The 26,694-nt window shown below is 42.6% G+C and overlaps 1 protein-coding gene across 2 annotated transcripts in view; it reads left to right on the top strand.

The window, feature by feature from the left end:
* Positions 1-26,694, top strand: part of SGCD (sarcoglycan delta) — a 418,608-nt gene that overhangs the window by 253,125 nt on the left and 138,789 nt on the right. For both annotated transcript variants that reach the window (XR_004349344.1, XM_032628152.1), the window contains exons 4-5: positions 11,019-11,106; positions 17,875-17,994. Coding sequence is in view for 1 of the 2 variants with exons in the window: in XM_032628152.1 (XP_032484043.1) it covers positions 11,019-11,106; positions 17,875-17,994 (208 nt within the window). In the remaining variant the exon portion in view is untranslated. The remainder of the gene's footprint in view (positions 1-11,018; positions 11,107-17,874; positions 17,995-26,694) is intronic.

Here is a 26,694-nt window from a genome sequence, read left to right as displayed (position 1 = left end):
AGCCAGTACATTGTGATTCCTACCACAAAGAAGCTGGCAACTTCTGACTACCCTGTTTTCTGGAAGCTGACCAGGGGAGAATGATAGCGTATAAGGAGCCGTGCATAGAGAACTGGCTGAGAGAGGCCCGTGCACTCTTGTTTATTTTAGTATTCCTAAAGATAGAATCCCATGGAAATAAATTTGTTTAGGGGAGAATTTTCTAGTAACATGATCCACCCCAGAGCGAAATCACATGTCCATGATGTATTAAGCTTCCTGCCTTCGCAGAGATGAGTGCCTTTCTGAGGTCTCTTCCTAAAGTTCTAGATCTTGGAATTTGGCAGCCTAATATAGCTTTCCAAAAAAAAACACTGAAAAATTTTTTTGAAAGGTTTAAATATACAGACAAGTTGTAAAGATGATGCAGAGCATTCTTGTATATCTCATAGCCAGTCTCCTCTGTTACTAGTGTAGAACATTGGTATGGTACTTTTGTCACAGTTAATGAACCAATACTGACACATTATTACTAACTAAAATATATCCTTTTAGTTTTTATGTAATGTCCTTTTAATATCCAAGGATCTCATCCAGGATACCACATTATGTTTATTTGTTTCTTTAGGTTCTACTTGGCTGTGACAGTTTCTCAGACTCTCCTTGGTTTTGAAGCCCTTACCATTTTGAGGAGTACTGGTCAGGTGTTTTGCAAAATGACCCTCAATTAAGATTTGTCTAATGTTTTTCTCATAATTAGACGGGGGTGATGGGTTTTTAAGAGGAAGACCACAGAGGTAAAGTGTCCCTCTCTTCACATTTTTCAAGGGTGTATACTATCAACATGATTTATCACTGTTAATGTTGACCTTCATCACCTGGCTGAAGGGGTGTTTGTCAGATTTCTCCACTATGATGTTCCTATTCCCTATTTCATGCTGTATTCTTCAAAAGGAAGTCACTATGTGCAATCCATCTTTAAGGAGTAGAGAATTAACTATGAAAATTGTTTGGAATTCTTCTACATAGGAGGTTTGTTTTCTTTTCTGTTCCATTTATCTATTTAATCATTTATGTATATCAGAATGGACTCATGGATATTTATTTTATGTCTTGGGTTACAATTCAGTGCTACAGTATTTATTTTGTTGTTCACATTGTTCCAGCTTGGCCATTGGGAGCTCTTTAAGTTTGTCTCCTGTGTCCCTTTGACATGCTCCCCCATAATTGTGGGGTGTTTTTCTGTTTGTTTTTTTATTTGTTTTTGAACACTTCATTCCTTTCTGGCACCGCAAGATGTTCCAGGCACATCTTTCATATTTCTTGCCCCTGTCCTAGAATCAGTTGTTTTCCAAGAAGCCCTCCTGCTATAGGTTTTGTCTGTTTCCTTGTCATAGTTTATGTAGCATTTTGGTAGCCACTGTGCTAGGCCCTTGACATATACTGTCTTTTTTAATCCTCATATCAACACCGTTAGGTAGCCTTTAACTTCATTTTGTAAATATAGAAAGTGAGTCTCAAAGAGTATAAATGATTTACCCAACACCACACAGTTACTAAAAGTAGAGTTATGATTCAAGCCCAAATCTGACTCCAAAGCTCACACTCTAAACTGTTACTCCACAGGCCGGGCTCCCCTGTGTTCTCAGTCAGCATTAGGTGGATACTATGCTATTGTGAATTGCTGTGCCTTTTTGTTAGGAGGATAAGGCAGAAGCCAGCAAAATTCTCCTGTGGCAAGATGGCTCAGGATTCCAGCCCTGCTGATCCCTTCCTTCTCTGAGCTTCATTCCCACTGAGAGTTGAAAGCCTTCCCTGACTGTGGAAGTTGTTTACGTGCTGTCTTGGGGTTTTCTCTCGTTATCTACATTCCCAGATCAGACTCTTAGCTCCTCAGAGGGCAAAGAAAATATATGAAGATAAGTAACTTCAGAACAGGCTGTGTTGATGCGGCTGGCATCAAAAGCAAATATTAAAACCTGTGCCCTTCATACCGGGAGAGCATAGATCTTGATGGAAGGAATGTTGCCTTGTTGTCATGGTTATTTTCCATTGACTCAGTCTCCTGCTGGTCAAGGAGCTACTCCAACACAAAGGTCGTACCTTTCCTATTCTCCAGGGCCAAGGACAATATATAACATGTTCTAGACACTCAGTATATACAAAATGCGTAAGAGAAGCTCTTGGGTCCTGGACTAGACACTATTTGCTCTTGAATTACACACAAGTTTAACCTGCTTTTTCCACTTAGGAAGGCAGAAGTAAGAGGTGGCTCTAGAGATAGACAGATTGATGGCAGTGAAAAATGATAAGTCTGCTTCATTCAGAAACCCCATTCAAAAAGACAGTAAATGGAAAAGAAAACTGAAAAGGAATAAACTTACATGGGCATAGAGAAAGAGAAAAAACGATGGAAAGGGCTGATGGAAAGTGGGTCGATGAGAGGGGGCTGACCTGGCAGAGCTGGAGTCTACAAATGTGCAGTGAAGGAAGCAAAATAAATAAATAAATAGAGTGAGAGAGGATCCATGATACAGAGCCCCAGAAAGGCTCTGGAAATAGATGTCCCTGATGAATTGAGAGCCACTGTCCAGAATGAATGGAACAGGGTTACTTACCCACAAAGCACTTGAGGCACAGTGCCTAGGGCCAACAACAGTCATGATGCACTCTGGAGTGAGGCTGACATAAAGGACTGGTTGGAAGATCTGCATAAATACCAGTTAAACTCAGCATCTATACCCAGATCCCATCCCCAATTGACCCAGCTAGGAAGTACCTCTTCCCAGCCTAGCAGAAGATAGGAGGATTGTTATCTACAAAGTTAAACCATCCAGAAGTATTGAAAAGCCTTCTCTAAATAGAAAGGAGGCAAAAATCTGTAGGAGAGAGAAAATTGCAACTGGAAAATAAATCACTTAAATGAGTCAGTACATAGGTTTAAAAAAAATTTTGTGTGTGAAAGTGATAATTAGCTGTTTTGATGATTAACTGTTTTGATTAACTGATTTGCTGTTCATTAACAATGAACAGCAAAAGGGTAAACATGAAGTTGTTAAAGAGGAAATAAAAATCATAAAATGCTGGGGAGGGTAGTAAGAAAATGTGGATATTTTTAAAAATGTGTTTGAGCCTATATTACTGTCAGTCTAAAGCAAGTAAATATAATAATGGGTTAACATACTTGAAAAACAAAACTACAAATCGAAAACATACAACAGATTCACAAAAACTAGAAAGAAGAGAACTCAAGTATAATACAGAAGAAAACCATCAAACCACAAAAGGAAAAACAAAAAGAAAGGAACAAAGAAGAAATACAAAATCAACTGGAAAACTGGGTTCAAAATGGCAATAAACACATACCTATCAATAATTATCTTAAATGTCAATGGACTAGGTGCTCCTATCAGAAGCCATAAAGTGGCAGATTGGATAATAATATTCTGCCTACAAGAGACCCACTTTAGGGCAAAGGACACACGTAGATTGAAAGTGAAGGGATGGAAAAAGATATTTCATGCAAATGGAAATGACAAGAAAGCAGGGTTAACAATACTCATATCAGACAAAATTGACTTTAAAACAAAGACCATAAAGATAAAAAAGGACACTATATAATGATAAAAGGATCAATATGAGAATAGGGCATTACAGTCATTGACATATAGCACCTACTATAGGAGCACCTAAATACATAAAACAAATACTAACAAGCATGAAGGGAGAAATTGATGGGAACACAAAAATAGTAGGAGACTTTAACAGCCCACTCACATCTATGGAGAGATGTTCTAGACAGAAAATCAGTAAGGCAACAGAGATCCTAAATGACACAATGAAACAGTTAGACTTAATTAATATTTTCAGGACATTATATCAAAAAAAAGCACCCCATAATACATATTCTTTTCAAATGCATATGGAAGTTCTCTACTATAGATCACATACTAGGACAAAAAACAAGGCTCAAAAAATTTAAGAGGAGAGAAATTATTTCAAGCATCTTTTCTGACCACAGTGGCATGAAACTAGAAATCAACCATAGAAAAAGAAATGAGAAAAAAAAAGATTATTTAGAGACTAAACAACATGCTACTGGAAAACCAGTGGGTCAATGATGAAATTCAAAGAGGAAATTTAAAATACCTTGAGGCAAATGACAATAAAACACAACCAAACAAAATCTGTGGGTTGCAGCAAAAGCGGTACTACGAGGGAAGTTCATAGTGATACAGGCCTTCCTCAAAAAGCAAGAAGAATCTCAAACAACCTAACCAACCACCTAAAAGAATTTAAAAAAAGAAGAGCAAACAAAACCTAAAGTCAGTAGAAGGAAGGAAATGATAAAGATCAAAGAGAAAATAAATAAAATAGAGATTTAAAAAAATAGAATAAAACCAACCAAACCAAGAGCTGAATTTTTGAAAGGGTAAACAAAATCAACAAACCTCTGGCCAGCCTCACCAAGAAGAAAACAGAGAGAACCCAAATAAACAAAATAGGAAATGAAAGAGGAGAAATAACAACTAATAACACAGAAATACAACAACAAAAACCTGTAAGAGAATACTATGATCAATTTTATGCCAACAAATTTGACAACCTAGAAGAAGTGGGCAAGTTTCTAGAAACATACAGTCCACTGAAACTAAACAAAGAAGAAATAGACTGATCACTAGAAATGAAATAGAATTTGTCATTAAAAACAAAAAAACTCCCTGAAAACAAAAGTCCAGAACCAGATGGCTTCACTGGGGAAGAACTTACACCGTTCCTTCTCAAACTCTTCCAAAAGATTGAAGAAGAGGAAGTACTCCCAAAGTCATTCTGTGAAGCCATCACCCTGATATCAAAACCAGGCAAAGACACTACAAAAAAGAAAATCACAGGCAAATATCTTTGATGAATGTATTGGGTTGGCCGAAACGTTCGTTCAGATTATTCCATAGAATGTTATGGAAAAACCTGAACGAACGTTTTGGCCAACCCAATAGATGCAAAAATTCTCAACAAAGTATTAGCAGCAAAATCCAACATCACATTAAAAAGATCATACAGCACAGTCAAGTTGGATCCATCCCAGGGTCACAAGGATAGTTCAACCTATGCAAATCAATCAGTGTGACACATTACATCAACAAATGAAAAGACAAAAATCACCTGATCATCTCAATAGGTACAGGAAAAGCATTTGACAAAATTCAGTATTCATTCATGATAAAAACTCTTACCAAAGTGGGTATAGAGGGAACGTATCTCAACATAATAAAAGCTATTTATGACAAACCCACAGCCAACATAATACTCAGTGGTGAAAAGCGGAAAGCCTTCATGCTAAAATCTGGGACATGATAAGGATGCCCACTCTCACTGCTTCTATTCAACACAGTATTACTAGTCCTAGACCCAGCAGTCAGGCAAGAAAAAGAAACAAAATGTATTCATTTTATTTATAGTGAGGTGGATGGATCTAGAGTCTGTCATACAGAGTGAAGTGTCAGAAAGAGAAAAACAGATACCATATGCTAACACATATATATAGACTCTAAAAAAAATGAAATGGTTCTGAAGAACCTAAGGGCAGGACAGGAGTAAAGATGCAGACTTAGAGAATGGACTTGAGGACACGGGGAGGGGGAAGAGTAAGCTGGGAGGAAATGAGAAAGTGGCATGCACATATATACACTACCAAATGTAAAATAGATAGCTAGTGGGAAGCAGCCGCGTAGCACAGGGAGATCAGCTCGGTGCTTTGTGACCAGCTGGCAGGGTGGGATAGGGAGGGTGGGAGGGAGACGCAAGAGGGGGTAGATATGGGGATATATGTATATGTATAGCTAATTCACTTTGTTATAAAACAGAAACTAACACACCATTGTAAAGCAATTATACTCCAATAAAGATGTTAAAAAAATAAAAATAGAATGTAAAATTGTCAGTATATGCAGATGATGTGATACTTACTATATAGAGAGAAAACCCGAAAGACTCCACACAGAAACTACTAGAACTGATAAACGAATTTAGCGTGGTAGCGGGATACAAGATTAACATACAGAAATCTGTTGCATTTCTTTGCAGTAACAATGAAATGTCAGAAAGAGTTTAGAGAGTTTAGGAATTTAGAGAATTCCTCTTTGATGAAACTAGCCCACAGTTACTGACTGCCCACAGATACTGACATTTGGAGGTTTTCCATTGAATTAGCCAGTTCCCCAATTCCCTGTGGCAAGGTTTACTCTTCCAGAAACCCAGAGTTTCCAAAGAGCATTTTTATTTCGCCTAAGAGAGGGTAGTGTGTCAGTCAAACATAGAAGGGATGGTATAAAATGAAGTTTCAAAAAATAAGAAAATTACAAGTACTGTAGTAAAATTTTTTTTAAAAATCAGCAGAAATATTGGAACTTAAAGCTGAGGTTATTTTCCAGAATATAGAACCTAAAGAAAAAGGATTCAACATCAGGAGGAAAAAAACAAGCGTAGAAAATAAAGCATTTTTTTTAAATGAAGCATTTATTGACTCTACGAAAAGAAAAAAAAAGTGTACAAGAAAGAAAAAGGAAATGTAGTCAAAGAACATGACTTCGCTCCGCTGTGGACAATATCATGCATAATCATAATAATGTAGATTCTGAATATTGATTTGACCAAAATTGCATGGAAGAGTCCATACCATTGGAGACATTCAGTGGATAACGTCTAAAGTTGATAGATGAGCGATAGCACAGAGTATATTTTGGGCCATGGGGAGGGAAGTACCTGAAGGAGAATCCTGGCAAGTTGAAAGCTCTTGCTTTCAAGGTGGTGAGAGGTGTGAACCACTTTTCTTCAATATAAGCTTTGTAGTATTTGATGTTTATGTGGACTGCCTTCATATGAGAACAAATAATACATTTCAAAAAATCAGATACAGTGATTTTAAAATGTCAGCATGATGGAGCCATTTAGTGTTCAAACAGCCACATGCATACAGTAGTCCCTGGAAAGCATTGTGGGATAAATGATGTTCATTGCAGTGGTCTTGCGTCATCAAGAAAATGTGTGATTCTGTTCTGCATGTTCTGCTCTAGAGAAACAGATACGATGGGGGTTCTTCTCCATCCAAATGCTGCATGCTTTAGTTGTTTGGGGAGAGTCCTGATGTGGAGTGTCCTGATCTCCCAAAGTGGGAGAAATGGTGTGTGTCCCCCTTCCTCATGTCCCAAGCAGCCTCACCCCGTGTCCAGGAGAATCTGGGCTGACTGGCCACAGACTGACTTGCTCCGGCCCAGAGCTCTGATAATCATCATCAAACACCCTCGGGTTTGCCAGACTCCTTCATTTCCGCCAGGCGGGGCTGAGCCTCCCTCGGGTTCCCCATAAGCCCCTTGTCCTCGGATGGTTGCCTTGAAGTCATTTAGCGAGAGTCACTGGCCCCAGAGCAGGGTGTCCTGTGGCAGAAACTAACCTCCCCAGGCCCAGAGGCTGCAGTGGTGAGTGGGAGGGAGACAGGAAAGAGAAGCAGCTGAGAGAGCAGAATTTAGCCTCTCCTCAGAAAGTGTTTCCCCTACTGGTTCCGATACCACAGAGACCACAGACGATGCTTCGCTTGGCTGCTGCTTCCTGGTTTAACCTCAGTAAAGCGAGCCAGAGAGCCAAATAAAATGGCCCTGACCCAGCTGAGTCAGAGTTTGTTAACTGGTGGTTTGTGCTTTTTTCCTGGTGATCTTTCTGTTTTCAGGTACTGTGTATGGGAGGTTTATAGCAAGATGTCCCAGGCTAGAATGAGGCTCTTTGTTTAAACCCTCATGTAGCAAAGACTGTTTCCCAGCGTGTTAAGCATCGTAGACCAATTAATGCTATATGTTAATCTTTTGATCTAGCAATAAAAGGGAATGGCTGGCTTTATTTTATCTCTTGCTACAAACCTTGATCAAAGCTGTAGAGATTTTTTTTTTTTCTCTCAATAGAATTTTGTGACTATTAAGGGCAGGCAGATACGTTTGAAGATACTGGGATTTGAAAGATAATAGTGAACCGGCCACTAAAGGGAGATCCTTTGAAATCTGGAAACAGAATATTGGGTGTAGAGGATACCCCTGACTTAGTTCACAGATAGGTTATAAGGATTAGGTAGTACAAAGAAAGGTCAACCTTTTCCTCCTCCCTTCTTTCCCCCTCCCCCCTCCTCTTCCTCTCTTTCCCCCTCCCCCTCCTCCTGCCTCTGTCACTAACCTGCCCTGTCTGCCCCCTCCCCTAACCCTACCAACTACAGAGGACTTAACTGTGTGCCTGGAACACAGCTCATTACATAGAGAATTTAATAATTTTAATAAGATGTGTCTTTTAATAATTTAATAATAATATGTGCAACATCACATATCAAGAAACTGAGGCTTACAACACTTAAGTTACTTGCCCAAAGCCACCCAACTGGGAGGTGGTAGAGTGGAGATTGGAAACTAGGTAGCTTGACTCCAGGGCTCCTACTGTGTGCGTGGCTCACAGAGAGGGCTCAGTTATGTCAGCCCTGAGCTGCTGCTGCTATCGATGTTGCAGAGAATGAACCACAGAATGATTAAGTGATTTGCTCGAGGTCGCACACTGGTCAGTGGCCATGGAGTTTATCCAGTTGTCTGATTCCGGGTCACCCCTCTCTCTGCAGTGCCAGGTTGCTCAATATATGAAGAGTTAGTGCTTTAACTTCTAGAAACCTATATCCTCCTAGGCAGGTTCCAGGCTCTGAATTCTCACATTGCTTGAATTGTTCGTAAGTTTGAAGTAGCACAGTTAAGCCCTGCCAGAAACAATGGCAAAGAAACTATTTTAGGTTAATATCTGTTTCCTAATGGATGGGAGAAAAAAAAAAAAAAAAAACTGTGTCAATATTAGATTCAATGTATTTCTTCTTCCCTGATCCAAGTAATAAGCAAAAACCAAAACAGAACTAAAAAACCTTTATTCATCAGGCAAAATTTTAATTTCAAGCTACGGGGCGGGGGAGGGGCACAGTGAATCAGTGGTTGCCTAGATGTGGCAGAAGTTCCCTCTCTTCTCAACAACAGGACAAGAGCTCTCACCCAAGGTTAACTGGTTTCTCAGGGCTTGAGCGGGTCAGTTATCCGTTTATCCATTTCATCAGTTAACCTCGGGTGAGAGGGACCGTGGCTCTAGACCATCAGTGTGTGGAAAACGCCTTGGTGGTGGCCGCCCCATCCGTCTTCTCCGCTTGTGAAAACTACCTCAGACCTTGGCCCGAGCTGCCCGTCAGCACAGCTCTGCCACTCCACCGTCTGCAGGCCCTGGGCTGGGCCCATGAATCACCTGTTTTCGAAGAAAAAAGACATAAGACAGTCAGCCCACAACCGTCCTCGTTTTCTCATTCCATCTTCGGAAAAGCCTATCTACATTCTGTTCCAGGTTCAGCTCCACATAATCATCCCCTTTGCGTCTCACTCCACAGCCTTAAGCCAGGAACAGTCTCACCCTTCAGGAAGGTTCCCGCACACTGCTGCTCTCTTACCACCCTTACGGTCCTCTGCCTGGTATTGTAGGTGTGTGTGCTGCGTCACTGTCCCCACTGGAATGTAAGACTTTGAAGGTTAAGAGGGTCTTTCCTATCTTCATTTTCCTGACAACTCATGGCGCAAAGGTTTTTCTGTATTTGGGACTCAATTCATAGTGGTTTAACTGAATTTTCAGGCAGGTACATGCCATGTGGTAACGAGGGTTTGGAAAGACAAGGATGACCACCTACATTCTTCTTCCTAATAACCATCTGGTTACTGACACGTTTTGTCAGAGATTCGTCCTTTTGTTTATGGCTTTAGTTTACTCCAAGAAAGGAAGAATGTCTAAGCTGGGGGTTGGCAAAATATGGCCTATGGGCTACATCCAGCCCTCTGCCTGTTCTCATCTGGCCAGTGAACTGAGATAGTTTCTACATTTCTAAATGTTTGGTGGGGGAAAGACAGGGGGAGGAAGAGTAATATTTTATGGCAAAATAAGATTATATTAAGTTTAAAATGATATGAAATCAAAATGTCATTATCCACGAAGAAAGTTTTACTGGAATACAGCCCTCCCTGTTTGTCTGTGTATTGTCTGTGGCTCATTTGCACTAAAGCAGAAGATTTGAATAGTTAACACACAGATGATATGTCCCACAAAACCTAAAATATTTATTATCAGGCCCTTTATAGAAAAAGTGTGCCAGCCTCTGTTCCGAGTCATTCTCAGAAATGTCTGCCACCATGTGGAAGGGGGATCAGGTGCCCTTTTTTATTAAAGGGAGATGGGTTGAAGGCAGAGGATGCCTGGAGGAAAAGAAATCTGGAGAAAGAAAAGGAAGAAAGGGGAGGCAGAGGCCACCTTGGAGATGCTGGATCCTCCTGGGTTTTGTATCCATGCGTGGCAAACATTCTACAAAAAGATTTCCATCTTTCTGAGGAGCACCTGGATTGTCACAGCCAGTGGACCTGCTGGAGGGGAAAACCTGGAGTGTTTTCCACAAGCATTTTCCTCTCCACTAAGGACTCTTCATAGTTCTTTGGAGAAATTGTGAACTAGAAAGGGTGAGAGTAGGAGATTATCATTCACTCCTGATCATTCCGTGTACCAGAGCTAACTAACATCTACAGTAAGATCTAAAGGGCTCTGTGTCCTTGTTGTCTTTGATTCAGCAAATGTGTGTGTGTGTGTGTGTGTGTGTGTATGTATGAAATCTCTTTGGAGTGTGTCTGTCTATCTGTGTGTCTCTTTGGGGAAAATCCATTCTGATTGAATGCCAATTAATTATCATGTATGTGGGGATCATTAAACATTTAGAATTTTCAAAGAAAGATACATCAATTAGAACTTGGCTAAGATCAGCTCAGCCCCATGGAGAGTGGGGATTACAGTTTTGTTTAGAAATCTGCTGCTACCATATATAAAATATATAAACAGTAAGACCTACTGTATAGCACAGAGAACTATACTCAATATCTTGTAACAACCTATAATGAAAAATAAATCTGCTGCCATTTTCACATGTTTCTCTAATTTTCTTATTACAGGGTAATGCCCTGTACTTCAAATCTGCCAGAAATGTTACAGTGAACATCCTCAACGAACAGACTAAAGTCCTAACTCGGCTGATAACAGGTAAGAAAAGAAAGAACTTAGCAGTGTCTGGTCCACGGTAAGCGCTCAAAAAACATACAATGGAAGGTTGAATGAAACACCACGTGATGTATCTAAAGAAGGGAAAGTCTGCTCGCACATTTTACAGTGTCGGAAAAGAGAACAAAGCATGTGTTCCCTGATGCTACTCAAGGGCAGAGTCTCATCCTATACACACGTTTAACTTAGGCAAATCTGATGATACTCGTTTCGGGGGTGGGGAAGAAGAATAAACTGTTTTTCACGTAGCATGGCCCCTAAACACCAGCTGCTTCAGCTGGTGCTCAACCACAGGAAAGCTCTCTGCTCCAGTGCCAGAGGAAAAGCTGGCTGTGTTGTATTAACTGGAAGAGAGCACAGTATACACAGAACCATGCACGTGATACTTTATGGATTGTAAAAGGGATTTGTAGGGATAGTTTGAATCCATGCCACATTGGCCATACGTGCTGACTTTGAACCTAGCTCAATTGCGAGATGCAGATGTACCCTGACTGAATATGTTTGTGTAGTTCCTTTTCATAGCGCAGATCTGCTCCTAACAGCCGTGGAAAACACCCAGTGGGGTTTAAGCTGCACAGTCCTGAAATTTAAACAAGAGTTGGTTATTCACCATAATGACTGTAATGATGAACATGGGCCTCATGGTTGCGGTAACACGCTGGGTGGTATGACCGGTGCCCCCTCTGTAGGTTATGAGCAGCGGTAAATAGGAGCTGTTATGCACCTCCACGGCAGAAGGGGAAAGGGGGGCTATGTCTGAACGGCATTGTTACACTTGCAGACAGAAGATGCCATTTGTTTGGCTTCAGGGCTGAAAGAAATGTATACAGATGGACATTTCGAGAAGCCAGTTGCCCAAATGTCCTGAAACATTACTGGCACTAAAACATCTGGAGCCCCACTAATCCCAATGCCGCGGGGAGGCAGGTGCCTTTGTGCCCGGAGTCCTGCTGGGGAAAGAGCCTCACTCTCCCGCCACCAGATGTGTATGTCTGGAGAGCCACAGCTGGTGGGTGACCTGGACTGGCTCCCACTGGAGGAACAGCTGTGGCAGAGCCCGTAATCCATAAAATTGCTCTTCCAGCGCGCGCCCAGCTCAGCGGCCTCGCTGCTCTAACATGTGGCCGGCAGTCACGATGCTAAATAATTAAATAAACAGCTTCAGTAAGCAATGATTTAAGCAGTGTGCGTGAAAATTGCCTCCAGGACGGAAATAAATCCGACCTCCAGCTCCCAGATTCCCGCGTTCAAAAGGGACTTATTTAGCCTGATCATTTGCCATTTATTTGCAGTGGGAGATTTGGCTGACTTCAGAGATTTTGTTTCGATAAAGCTGGAACCGGACGAATGACTGTTACTCAGGAAAAGTCTTTCTGTCCCCCTCCTTCTCCCCCCACCTCCTCCTTTTGCTTTTCTCTTCCAACTCCCCCTTTTCTCCTCCTTCACCCCCTCTTCCCTCCCCCTCTGTGCATCTCCCTTTGTCTCCCTCTGCCTCCCCCTTCTCTCTCGCCTCTTTCCTCTTTCTCCCTTCTTCTGTTGTTCTCTCCTCTCTACTGCCTCTCTGTTTCCCCATCTTCTTTCTGTCTCCCCTGACCAGGGCAGGCCCCTGGAGCTGAGACCCCATCCCTACCTCTTAAAGTAAGGCACAAGGTAGCTAATATTAAACGAGATGGGCAGAAAGCCGTCCTAACACCAGCCGGCAGCAGCCTTTCAAGATGCCTTCTAGAGAGGATAGTACATACTTTCAAATAGAATTCCCAGTACGTACACCCATGCACGATCACCCCTGAAGTTTCCCTTCGGGGTTCTCCTTTTACATTGATGCACATGGTGGAAAGCACAGAGCAGTTCCAGGAGAAAGTATCCTAAGGCCCGTTACACTTAGTGGTGGACTTAGCTGACAGCAAATCATTTTGCCTAAGCGGCCGGGTTTACTATGGCAGTCCTGAGGATTCAAGAGTTCTCCTGCTTATTACCTAATGATCATGTCTCAAAAGCCCAGAAGAAATTCCGGTGTTAGCGATTCAGGTAATCTTTTCACAGGAAACAATGTTTTAAACGATGGTTAAGTTCCCAGGCCAGGCGACACAGGCATACCTGACTCCTGCTGCTGCTGATTTAGTATCATCTCAGTAGTAGGTCCAAACAGGGAACCCTCTGACCTGCAAGGAGGAAAGTTGTACAAGTCTTATACGACATCTAGCCAGAGTGGGCAAGGGCCCCAGGATCAAGGGAGTTGAGGAAAGATATTAGACTGCACGGCCCCCAGGTCCTTCTAGCTCCCAGATTCATGGCATTGGCAGGACTGGGAGATGGCCAGTGCATCCTGATGGAGATTAAATAAGGAGGTGCTTCACGCGTACACTGCTGTGCACAGAAAGGGATTAATTAAAGATTAGTTTCAGGTTACAAATAACGATCTTTTCCATCCTGGAGAGGAAGTGAGCTCACCAAGAGACCTCCTGAGCAAACGCAGGTCTCCAGCTCCATTTACATTTCTTTGTAGAATCGGTTTTTTTTTTTTTTTTAAGATTTCATCATGTCCAAGGAGCTTTGGCAGCCCCAGGTGAAATCAACGAAAGGACAAGCCATCTGCACCATGGAGCCAGCAGTTGCTCTGTGGGGTTTTGGCTAAAACTACCAACTACTGAGCTTTATATACCCAAATGGTTCCGTCCCTGGTAAAGTCCATGTGGTATTCTCAGAAGCCTTGAAAAGCAAGATAACTTAATGGTGTCTTGTGTTCTCTGATGGCTGCAGTCTCTTCAGTACACGCTCCTGTATCTCACACACCATTCGTAAGTTCAGAGTAAGCTTAGTTTACACACAGACCAGTGTTCTTGACGCCTCAGGGGTGTGTCTCATGGTATTGCCCAAGTCCACGAAAGCAAAGCCCAAGCATTTGTGTCCACAAGTCATACCGCCATATCTGACTAGATCCAGAGTGGGCAGATTGTGCTCACCCCATGGCCATCCTGAGATCGTTCATTCATTCACTCATTCGTCCATTCATTCATTAGCAGTAGACCTCCTGATCTCCGGTCTCCCCCCAAAAAGAAAAGGTAACAACCGCAAAGCATTGCCAAGTAATACAGATTTTACTGAAGGTTTCTTGTGACCAAGAAGACAGCTACATCTTAGCCCTCCCTAAGCAACCTAATCCCAAGCCCTCACTGTACCTGTCTCTTCTTTCAGGATTTCTCTCTTCCTTGTCTCCAGCTTCCTAGTTCCTCTCATCCTCCAAAAGTTCCTCTCCCAATTGCCCCAGCATCCTTTTCCTTTCTAGACAAATAAACATCCCTTTTCTGCTATGGAATAATTCCTAGGTCACAGTTCCGGATGCAGATCTGCCATTAGCTCGCTTGGTGACCTTGAGGGAGCCCTTGGCTTTGCTTTCACTTGTTCTCACGTACAGCGTGAAGGCAGTCAAAGAAGACAATGTCCAGGTCCCATACCATTTGGAAATGTGTGCTCTGTCTGCTGTTTCCATCCCCCACTCATTAAAGAGCCTTTCCAGTGTGCTTCTCTTTGTCAGAGGGCCAGTGTGGATGCACTGGCAAGAGATCAGTTTTGCTGAATTGTGACATGCTGATGCGAATGAGGGAAGTTCACTCAGAGATGGTCACCATTTGTTCATTTCAATGTGTTGTGACCATTACATTAGGAAAATGGCGATGGTTATGATCCCAATGGCGATGATAATCACAAGATCAGTCCCCTACATTTCACAACTCTTTTCTGCCTACAAATTTCTCTTTATAAACACAGTATAATTCAGTCCTTTTAACCTTTCTATGCGATAGATAGAATCGATGGTAGTAGCACAGTTTTACAGATGCAGAAAATGAGGTTCAGAAAGATCAAATGATTTGCCCAAAGTCACATTACCAGAAAATGAGACAGTTGGGACGTAATTTTTGTCTTCTGATTCTTAGTGGGATAGCCTTGCCAAAGAGGAACGCGGCCCCAGACATCCAGGGGCTGGCCGGGCTCTATCAGCCAAGCGTTGGTGTTCTGTGTGGACATAAATAATTTCACAGAACACCAACACCAGACAAGGCCACTCGTGGCCATGAAGGATGGAGAAGAAACAAAAAGCAAACACAACCCTGATCATGTCTGAACGTAGATGAAAGATAGAAACTTCTATCCAAACCACAGGAATCACCAGACTTCCCCCTATCCCCCTATAATATGAATGACTACTGTTTGTTTATCCATTACAGTTTGGCGTTGTTCTGGTCTTCCCTACTCTAGATAAGATTTACTAAGATGCTAATCGTAAAATTACTCCCAGTACCTGACAGCATGTAATCCAGAATGAAACCTTGCCTCCTTAAACCCTGCCTCCAAATAACCTATTATAAGGCCAGATCCTGTAATAAATTCTTTCTTCTTGTTGAGAAGCCCTATGGTTCCCCACGGGTGTGCGTTCTCTCTCACGGCAACGAGTTAAAAACCCAACTTGTTCAACTCCAAGTGTGTTCCTAGTGATCTTTGCCTGGAAGGCACTGAGGGCCCTTTCACTACTACTTTTTACTAATAAGTGACACTGTCTTGAAAAATAACTAGAAGGAAACAAAAATGCTATTCAGTCGGCCCTCCATATCCACGAGTTCCACATTCCTGTATTCAGCCAACTACAGGTAGAAACATTTGGGGGAAAAAAGTTCCAGAAAGATCCAAAAAGCAAAACTTGAATTTGTCCCATGCTGGCAACTGTTCACATAGTATTTATATTGTATTTGCAACTATTTACACAGCATACATTGTATTAGGTATCATAAGTAATTAGATAATTTAAAGTATACAGGAGGGGCTTCCCTGGTGGCACAGTGGTTGAGAATCCACCTGCCAATGCAGGGGACACGGGTTTGAGCCCTGGTCCAGGAAGATCCCACATGCTGCAGAGCAGCTAAGCCCATGTGCCACAACTACTGAGCCTGCACTCTAGAGCCCACGAGCCACAACTCCTGAGCCTGAGTGTCACAACTACTGAAGCCCAAGCGCCTAGAGCCCATGCTCCGCAACAAGAGAAGCCACCACAATGAGAAGCCTGCACACCGCAACGAAGAGTAGCCCCCACTCACCACAACTAGAGAAAGCCCGTGTGCATCAACAAGGACCCAACGCAGCCAAAAATTAATTAATTAATTAAATTTATAAAAATAAATAAAGTATACAGGAGAATATGCATAAGTTGTATGCGAGTATCACACCGTTTTATATAAGGGACTTGAACATCCATGGATTTCGATATCCGAGGGGTATCCTGGACCTAATCCCCCACAGATACTGAGGGACAGTTATATCAGAATCTCCTGGGCAGTTTTGGAAAAAATATAAGCTTTCTGGACTCTGCCCTCAAATATTTTTCTATGTGAATTTCCAGCCAAAAGATAAATTCCTTTTTGATCTCAGCTATTATCATTGAGAATGATGACACCCCCAGGTTATTCTGATGCATTTCTGTGGTCTAGCTTTTTGGAGCCTTCTGAACTTCGGGTAGTTAGGTAGCTCTATGTTGTTGTTGTTTTAAGAATTCTAGGGGCTTCCCTGGTGGCGCAGTGGTTGAGAGTCCGCCTGCCGATGCAGGGGACACGGGTTCGTGCCCCGGTCTGGGAGGATCCCACATGCCGCGGAGCGGCTGGGCCCGTGAGCCATGGCCGCTGAGCCTGCGCGTCCGGAGCCTGTCCTCCGCAACGGGAGAGGCCACAACAGTGAGAGGCCCGCGTAACGCATAAAAAAAAAAAAAAAAAAAAAAAAAAAAGAATTCTAACACACTAACCTGTTCTACGTTTTCCATAATACCTAAAACTCTCTGCAGTTTTCTAGTTGACTTATTAACACATGTTTAAATGTCTGTCTGTCTCTATCAGCAGGTGTGCTAAGGGATCAGGGACTTTGTCTTCCTTTTGCCGCTACTATAGCCTCAGCTTCAAGAAGAGTATCTGTTGTGAGATGATAAAACCTCTAAAATTTATTTTTTATTGCATGAAATTCTATCATGAAAGATTCAGTAACTTTCAAGGCAATTAATTACAAGATATTATAGCCTCTTCTGTCAAGAAATGACTTATATACTTGTCTGGTGTCAAATGCAGCCAGCGAGTCAAGGGTAGAAAGAGTGAGGCAGATTTCAGCTGAATATAAAGGTGCCCTTTCCAACAGTTAGGGCTGGCCAAAGATATGCCGATCCTTCAAGAGGTGGTGAGTAGGGGCTTCCCTGGTGGCACAGTGGTTGAGAGTCCGCCTGCTGATGCAGGGGACGTGGGTTCTTGCCCCGGTCCGGGAAGATCCCGCATGCCACGGAGCGGCTGGGCCCGTGAGCCATGGCCACTGAGCCTGTGCTCTGCAACAGGAGAGGCCGCAACAGTGAGAGGCCTGCGTACCGCTTAAAAAAAAAAAAAAAAAAAAGAGGTGGTGAGTATTTTGTGCTTTCATAAATGCAAGCCAAAATCTACAAGTATTTGAAAGTAATTTGCTGGTTAGCTGAGGGAAATCTCACTCAAGCGTTGGTTTGGAGGAAGGACGTAATGGTTTTTACAATCATAGCTGGAGAGCATATGATTAAAAGTAATTGACAAGATATGGCTAGTCATGAGGCTGATTGTCACAGCTAGCTGCTGAAAACCAATCCATTTACATTAAAGTCCAGTACAGTCTTGCCAGATGTATCTGTTCTGTGAAAAGCTCTTTATAATTGAATGCAACGGAACTAACGTATTCCCTCTCTCCCCCTTCTAGGGCCAAAAGCTGTAGAAGCTTATGGCAAAAAGTTCGAGGTAAAGACAGTTTCTGGAAAATTGCTCTTCTCTGCAGATAGCAATGAAGTGGTAGTAGGAGCTGAGAGATTAAGAGTTTTAGGTAAGTAAACTTCAGTCATTGAACTGGTTTAATGCTACTGTGTACATTTTAGAGGAAAAGTTAAGTGGTGTCTAGAAGAGTGATTTTGGCTAATTACCTGTAAAGGTAATTTTACTCTCTCAAAGCAAGGACGATGAACCTCCCAGGCCCCACCTTAAAAGTTTCTCAAATCATGAGTCTTTGTGGCACGTCTGCCATCATCAAGCTTCGGGTGGGGATGTGTGCTCATACCAAGAAATGTACTAAAATCCTCACAGGTTGGCAGTCCTTCAGTAAGCAGTCAAGACTTGTATACGTTGTTATAGGGATTACTAAACCTGGTTGTAAGTTAAGAAGCATGTAGGGAACTTCTGAAAAGTTCAGGTTCACAGATCCAAGCATGACTTAACTGAATTAGAAGTTCTGTTGTAAGGACCCAAGAATTTATTTGTAAAAACAGGAATTTCTCTGTTGGTTCCACTATTGGAGTCATTGAATTTGGCTGTACACCGACATGGTCTAGCAGGGTGGTTTAAGAGTTCTGGTACTGGAGCTAACCTAGCTTTTCATCCGGCTTTGTCACCTACTAGCTGTGTGACTTTAGACAAATTACCAACAGCACTGAACCAGTTTCCTTTTCTGCTCGATTGGGCTAAGAACATCTACCTCCTCTAGTTCTCCCTAGGGCTCAATCAGATTGTGTTAGATCATCTTATACACGCTTACCACAGTGCCGAGCACAAAACAGTACTCGTTCAGTGCTGCTGCTATTAATACTAACCCTGCTTTTCCTTCTCTTGCTCTCTGAGTACCAGTTAAAAGCTCAGACTCTGGAATTAACCCACTATATTTTTAATGCTATCTCTGTCCTTTAATAGCTGTGTGACCTAAAGCAAGCTAGCTAACCTCTCTACACCTATGTTTTGCTCATCTGTAAAATGGGGGTAATAGAAGTATCTACCTTCTGAGACTGGAAGGATTGAATGAAATAATCTATGGAAAGTGGTTAGTAAGTTGGCTAAAAAATAGGAAGTGTTCACTAAGTGCTAGATGTTATTAAATTATTATGTTATTTGTACTTGAACTTATTATTTGCTGTCTACATTATTAGTTGCACCGTGCATCTTCTTTCTTCTCTATTAGTGCTGTCTTCCCTCTGTTCATCACCTCCACCCTCAGTCCATCAGCTTGTCTGGCCTGTCTGTCTGTCTCTCTATCTGATATAATACACATTCATATCTAACTTTCTTTGTAGGTGACTCCTAAGTTTCCATCTCCAGGCCTGGCATCTTCCCTGAGTTCTAGGTCTTCCTTTTCATCTACATATTCCACCAGCCTCTCATACTTAGTGCATCTTGAGTGCCTAACACAGTAACACATGTGAACATGCACGCACACGCACATACCCCACACACACACTCACCCTCTACTCTCCCACCTGTATTTACCCCTGACTCCCCTATCACTCTTACTGGCCCCATTATGCTTTCCTCTGTCAGTGTCAAAACTTCAGCATCGTTCTGACCAGCACCAGGCTCAGCAGAGTCAGAAGATGGCAGTGGCCATCCTGACAGAGCTCAATGGCATGGGAGGGCCGGGTGCAGAGGCAGCGAGCCAGGGGCGGTCTAATCGCTGGTGAGGTGCTCACTGGGATGGAACAATTCCTTTGTCTTTCAGGGCCTTGCTTTTTCCTATCTGTAAAATGAGAGTTGTCGAGAGCAGAAGTTTCAAACAATTTTTTAAAACTTAGCAACAGAAACTTTTAAAAATAAAATTTCATACCAAACCCCAATCAATAAAATGTGTAAAAGAACAGCACTGGGCTTCCCTGGTGGCGCAGCAGTTGAAAGTTCGCCTGCCGATGCAGGGGACAGGGGTTCGTGCCCCGGTCCGGGAAGATCCCAGATGCCGCGGAACGGCTGGGCCCGTGAGCCATGGCCGCTGAGCCTACGCGTCCAGAGCCTGTGCTCCGCAACGGGAGAGGCCACACCAGTGAGAGGCCTGCGTACCGAAATAAAAAAAAAAAAAAAAAAAAAAAAAAAAAGGAACAGCACTGCTCTGGGTTGTGGATGGGGTTTTAAGGCATAAAGGTTAAGCTGTATAGCTTCTTTCTTCCCTCCCACTCTGTCCTTGGGAGACCTCTTAGAACTCATTTTTAAAACCCCTTAAGTAGATAGTCTTTAAAAGAAAAAAAGGTGAAGTCTACTGACCACTTGCATGATCCAAGTAGCATGCTTTATATGCATTATTGCATTTAGACCTCACCAACACCTTGTGAGGCAGGCACCGTTTTTATCATCCCCATTTTACAGATGACGGAACTGAGCTATAGGGAGAGGTGAGCCATAGTAAAGGGTGAGAGCCAGGATTCCCAGCCAGGTATTTGAATACAGACTGCGTCACATTAAAAGCACTATACTTTGCTGCCTCCTCAAATTGGTCCCATTTTTAGATGAGTACACTAAGGCTTGAAGAGGTGAAGAAACTTGCCAAGATCAAGTCCCAGTAAGTAGTGAGACTGATGTTCAAATCCTTGCCTATGGACTCCACCCTCAGTGCACATGGCTACACATAAATGTAGTTCTAAGACCTTTGCCAACTCTCACAATGAATGTTTTTCTCTATTATTCGTAGAAATGGCACTTTCTACGTTAGTTCTAAGTTTTGGGGGGAAAAAATGCAGAAACATTAAGCTATCCTCTTAGTCAAGAGTCTTTTGCTCTACCAGTTCTAAAATAACTGGCCAGGGGAAAAAGTGATGGTATCTCATGCCGAGATCATTTTGTACAAATGGTGTTTGGCACTTCCCATCAGTCTTTGGGGCTTCGTGAGTCACCTCACTGCTTTAAGATCTGACTTTGCAAAGATACAGATATGTTAGATGTCCAAACACTGTGGTTTCATCCTAGTGTACAAAACTCTATGATGGTATCATGTAAGAACTTCCCCCCCGCCCCCCCCCATCGTGACATAAACTAAGGATTGGAAGACGATTGTAGCATTTGGTCGCTTGAAGGCAGGTGGATAATTTTGCTGCTGTTGTTTCTTGTGCTTGTGATGTTTCACTTACAGAATGATTTAGGATAAAATCTGTCTCTATCCATCATCAGAAGCATTTGCTTTTTTGTGTAAAAATGTAGAAAGGAAGCATCATAATAAACACCAATGCTGCTACCAATGCTGAAAAGAAGAGGAAATGACCACCCCACAAATCTCACATCAACCTACTCAGTGGAGTGAGCCTAGTGTGTTGCAGAAATGAGCTTCCTGTCATCTGGGATTCAGCCATATGGTGTGGAAGGAGAAGTTTCGGCAATTTCATTTTCAGCTTAATGAGAAGTTTGTCTTTTTGAGTCATCAGACTGCTCACACTCTTGGGAGGCTGGAATCTGGTTGCGTATTTCGTGGTGGAATCTAACGTAGCTGGGTTTGAATCTTTGCTCAAGCATTTACGATCTGAGTGACCCTATCCAAGTCTATTTTTCTCTTTAAGCTTTAGTTTCTACACGTACAAAACAAAGAGAGAGGAATACAATAAAGAATGGAAGTAAGAATGAATGAATGCAGTAAGAAACATCTGTAAATAAATCAGTAATTTTAGCTGATAGCTGAGTAAGAACAAGCAGTAGAAGATAATAATAACCCTAAGGAGATAATGTCTCTTGGAAACAGTTGCTTAACCCATGGGCTCAGAACGATTGTTTATACTCCTCTCTGGATAACCACACCCACCTATTCAGTTTTCAGGATAATGACTACCTTGGGCACACTCCGAGGACCTTGAGTAGTCTGGCTAAAGGACTAGTAGCCATACCTCATAAAGAACAGTTCGATTATCTGGAAACTTTTATCCTGGAAAAGATATGGAGGAATCATGTAGGCAGACAGCAGTTGCTGACGTTTCATAATGCACATGTCTCCTGGGGTAAAAAGAGCAGGCAAGAGCTGTGTAGTTGAGTGGTCGAGAGAACAGGTTTAATCCCGGTTTCTGTCATTTGTCAGCCAGTGCCTTGGGATGTGTCACTTTACCTTTCTAGGCTTCCTTCTACTCTGTGACGTGGTGTAATAATGCCTGACTCTCTCAGGAGTTCGGAGAAGTAGATGGTACAGTATATGTACTGGTTATCAGCACAGTGATTGGTACAAGGTCAGCACTCTACGTGCTGACTGTTGTGTCGGTGATGGTTTTTGCTGTTCCACTTGGACTTCAGGGAACCCATCAAGTTCTAAAATTGTACCTAGCCCTTGTATGTTCACAGAAGAAGGTACTCAGAAATTGGCTTAGGACTTGTAGGAGTGTTCAGATATCAGTTCAGTTTGGACTGGTAGATATCCTGAACACAGCTAGGGTCAGAAGAGAAAACACCTTTTGAAGATAGGGATTGAAGGCCTGGGTTGAATTCCCAAAATTGTAGGGTCTTTCCTTCCACTCAAAGACTGGTTCTCAGAGCATGGTCCTTAAATTAGGAGCATCAGCTATGGTCTACTTGTTCGACATGCAAATTCTCAAGCTCCACCCTAGACCTGTTGATCAGAAACTCAGGAATAGGGCCAGTAAGCTGTAGGTGATTCTGATGTAGGCTAAAGCAGGGGTCTCCAACCCCCGGGCTGCGGACCGCTACCAGTCCGCAGCCTACTAGGAACCAGGCTGTAGAGCAGGAAGTGAGCCAAGCTTCATCTGCCGTGCCCCATCGCTCGCATTACCACCTGAACTATCGCCCCCCTCCCCAGTCCGTGGAAAATTGTCTTCCATGAAACCGGTTCCTGGTGCCAAAAAGGTTGGGGACCACTAGGCTAAGACAGTCACAGCTCAATCGTTTTGCCACCACTTTGCTGGTAGCTCTCATTTGAGTTCAGGTTCAGCTTTTTCCACTTTGCTCCAGAAAAGCTAAAGTATAAATAGAGCAAACACACACAGAGGGCTTATTCTGTGCAAGATGCCGGTCTCTTGCCATGAGTGAATGCATTTGATCCACAGCACAATCTTAGAGGAAGCTGGCTCATCACCGTGATTTATAGAGGGGCAAACTGGGGCACAGAGTGCCGTGAACTTTGTCCTCAGTTCCACAGAGGGACACTGGCAGAGTCAGGATCTGAATCCAGGCAGTCTTACCCACTGTGCCTGATGACCTCTGTCACAGTGAGCTTCAACTTCCCTGAACTCCGTAGCACGTTGCATCATACCGAGCGGCAAAGAGAACTGGACCACAGTTGTCCACTTATTCCCTTCATTTCTGGCTTCTAGAGACGCCGCTCTTCCCACCGTTTTCCCACATCTGTAACTGTTCCTCCACTTCCTTCACTACCTCTTCTTTCACTTACTCAGGGACGTGGATTCACTCCCGGCACCACATATGGACTTGCCCCTGGGTCAGTCCTTAGTTTTCTTTTTTCACGTTTCTATGGAAAATCCCATACTTAGGTACAGTTTCAATAATTGCCCTTTTCAGGCGACCCTCAAATCTGTATTTGCCTTGAACTGTCTTCTCATTTGTAGTTCCACATTTCCAAAAACCTGGACTTCTCTGCGTGGATGTCTCTCCATCACTTTCACTTCATCACTTGCAGCTGAACTTACCAATCGCCCTGTCACACTCCCCACCTCTCCAGCACCTACTTCCCTAACTCTCCACATGGGGCCTCCGTGCCCCTAGGCTTCAGGGCCTTGCTTTCATTCAGGTACCAGGCCCTGTCTTTCTTCCCACGGGCATCAATGTCTTTGTCAACCTTAGGTTTTCCGTATTACAAAGGTATCTATTTAGGTCTTACACAAGAGAATTTAAGTTTATAGCCAAGCCCGTTCATTTAATAACCAAAAAGGTGTAAAATTAGCGTGCAGGATGAGGCATGGTATAGTTTAACTTTAATTACAGAACAAAGGTATTAAGTACCAGTCAGCAGTGGCCTTTAAAAAGCAGCAAAAGTAGGCATCATAAAAGCCAGCGCATCTAAGAGGCATCTTCATGGAGACGCCAGGGAGAACATAATTTTGATCTTCATTAGTGACCAGTTTCATTGAACAATGAATTGGACATTATAGCCCCTATAAACAAAGCATAATTATAAAATGTTATTCTGATTGTTAATTAGGTCTCTTTATACTCTAGATTCGTTTTTTAAATATGTCCTCTAGATGCCACTTGATGCTAATTATCCAAGTTACATTACTATCAACTGAAGAACATTTTTAATTAAATCTAAAGCCATTTAAATTAACATAAGATTTATAGAAATTTAAATGTGGTCTGATGCATTTAGCCTTTTGAATTAGTTTTTGATGAAACTCTGTACTGCAGCCTGGTAATTGATAATTATGATGAAAAGAGTAGGGTGTTCTTAGTAGTGTTTATTCATTAAATATATGTGTGTGTGTGTGTGTGTGTGTGTGCGCGTGTATACAGGTATACACACGTGTGTATATGTGTGTGTAAATGTACGTGTATACACATACATTTATATATAAGATATCTTTACTGTTATTGGAGTCATGGCGATATAGAGATGAAGTGGTGAATGTTCCTACTCTTTCAGGGAGGTATCTTATCAGGGAGATGAAACACACGTGCCAATATGTGAGAGCCCAAGCAGAAAACAAGCTTCTTAGAAGGATAGAAGCAAAGTGACTCCAGAATTACAGATTCTAGATGTAGTAGCGTGGTATCCCAGAGAGAATTTTGAAAGCTTTGTAAATGGAGGGAGTATTTGAACTAGGTCTTGAGTATGGATTGGGGGGAAAAAAACACATGAGAGTGCTTTCTTGGCAAATGGAATAGCACTTGTTTATCTGTCAGGACTCATTTGGTTGTGATTTCTGTGAATCCAACTCAAAGCCAGAGGTGGGGAGATTTATTGCCTTGTGTGGTAGAAAAGTTCAGTGGTAGCCAGCGTCAGGCTAGATTCAGTGGCTCGAATAATGTGACCAAAATTCAGTCTCTGTCTTTCTCTTACCGTCTCTTAGCTCTGTTTCCCAATCTTGTATTTGGTCCTCACCTCTGCTGGTGAACAGGAAGAGGGCTTACCTTCCGAATATAAATCCAACAAAGTCCTTGTTTGTACTCTGACTGGACTGACTTGGGCCATATGCCCATCCTTGAATGAGTCATCATGACCCGGATGTTGGAATCTGCTGGTTAGCATGGCCTGGCTCATATTCCACTGCTGGAGCTACGGTGGGAAGTGCCTGGGAGTGAGATAAAGAAGGGGTCAGTTCTCAAAAGGAAAACTGAGGTGGTGTTACTGGGAGGGGGACTGGGTGCTGGGCAAAGAAAAATAGCAAATATTCATTATATTTTCATTATAATAATCAAAGGCACCATCATGAAAACTCATGACTGTTGTACATGCAACAGTGGAACCCAGGCATTATGAAGGGTGTCCATGGAAGATACTCTGTGAGCTCTGTCCCCCTTTCTTGCTTAGGCCCAGATACCCTGGCTTCCTTGCTTCATCACCAAGCATGTTTTCACCACCCGTCGTTAGTACTTATGCTTCCCTCTGCATGGAATCCTCTTTCACAGTCTATGCATAGAGGATCTCTTTATGGCTTAAATATCACTTCATCAAAGAGGTATTCTTAGATTCCCTTAAAAAAAGAGCATGTTCCTGCTATCAAGTCTATACCAGGAGTTGGCAGAGTATGGCCTGTGGGCCACGTCACACCACTACCACCGCTTGGTTTTGTAAGTAATGTTGTACTGGAACACAGCCAGGCTCACGTGTATTGTCTATGGTTGCTTTCACACTACAACAGCAGAGTTCAGTAGTTGAGACAGATCATGTGGCCCACAAAGCCTAAAATATTTATTATTTGGCACTTTACAGGAAGTGTTTGTTGATTCCTGGGCTGTACTTTTACCTGCTTTATTCCTCTTAAGAGCAATTATCACAACATGACATAGCGTGTTGTGTATATGTGTGTTTATTTTCATCTTGTCCACCTCATTAAAATGTAAACTTCATGACAACAGGAACTTTTGTTTTTCAGAGTCTAGAATGATGCCTGGTCCCTAGTAAGTGCTCACTAATATTTGTTGCATGAAAGGATTGAAATTTTTGAACCTTGGAATGTTTGATAACCAATCTGGATAGTACAGAGAAACAGAGGGAGTGAGACCTCGCATCTAAGTTAAGAGATTATTATAATATCTTTGTTGAGGATTCATGAAGTCCTAAACTAGGATAGAGAGAGAGAGAGAACAAATGGGAACGATCATCTTGAAGGAGAACTGACGAATCTTGGCAACTCATTGGACGTGGAAAGTCAAGAGGGAGGGAAGCTGGGCTGCTTCTGGTCTTGTGCACCTTGTCCGTCAGACAGCTGTGGCACAGTTAACAGAAATGTATAGGGGCAACAGCAAGTTTAGGACTGAAGATGAATAGTTCAGTTGTGAATGCACTGGATCTTGCTCCTTGAGCACCTCTCTAAGGGAGAGGCCAAGTGTTTGGTGGGAAATGCCAGCCCAAGAAAAGGCCCACAAGAGATGCCCCACTGAGCAGCTGAGCAGAAGGGTCAGAGAACCATTGACACAGATTGAACAGGTGAACGCCAGAGAGGTGATGGCCTAATAGGGCATCCGGGAGCAAGAACTTAGAGAAGCTCTTCAAATAGAGCATCACTGAAACAGCTCCCGGGTCCAGGCCATTTCTTTCTCTGATGGAGGCTCAGGGCTGGCTTACTGGGGCCACGGCTGCCTTGCTGGAGGCATCCTTAGAATTTGAGGG

Source organism: Phocoena sinus, chromosome 3, assembly GCF_008692025.1.
Source record: "Phocoena sinus isolate mPhoSin1 chromosome 3, mPhoSin1.pri, whole genome shotgun sequence".
In the NCBI taxonomy this organism is placed as follows: domain Eukaryota; kingdom Metazoa; phylum Chordata; class Mammalia; order Artiodactyla; family Phocoenidae; genus Phocoena; species Phocoena sinus.
The sequence above is the reverse complement of the archived record's forward strand: the minus strand, read 5'-3'. Positions and strand labels throughout refer to the sequence as shown.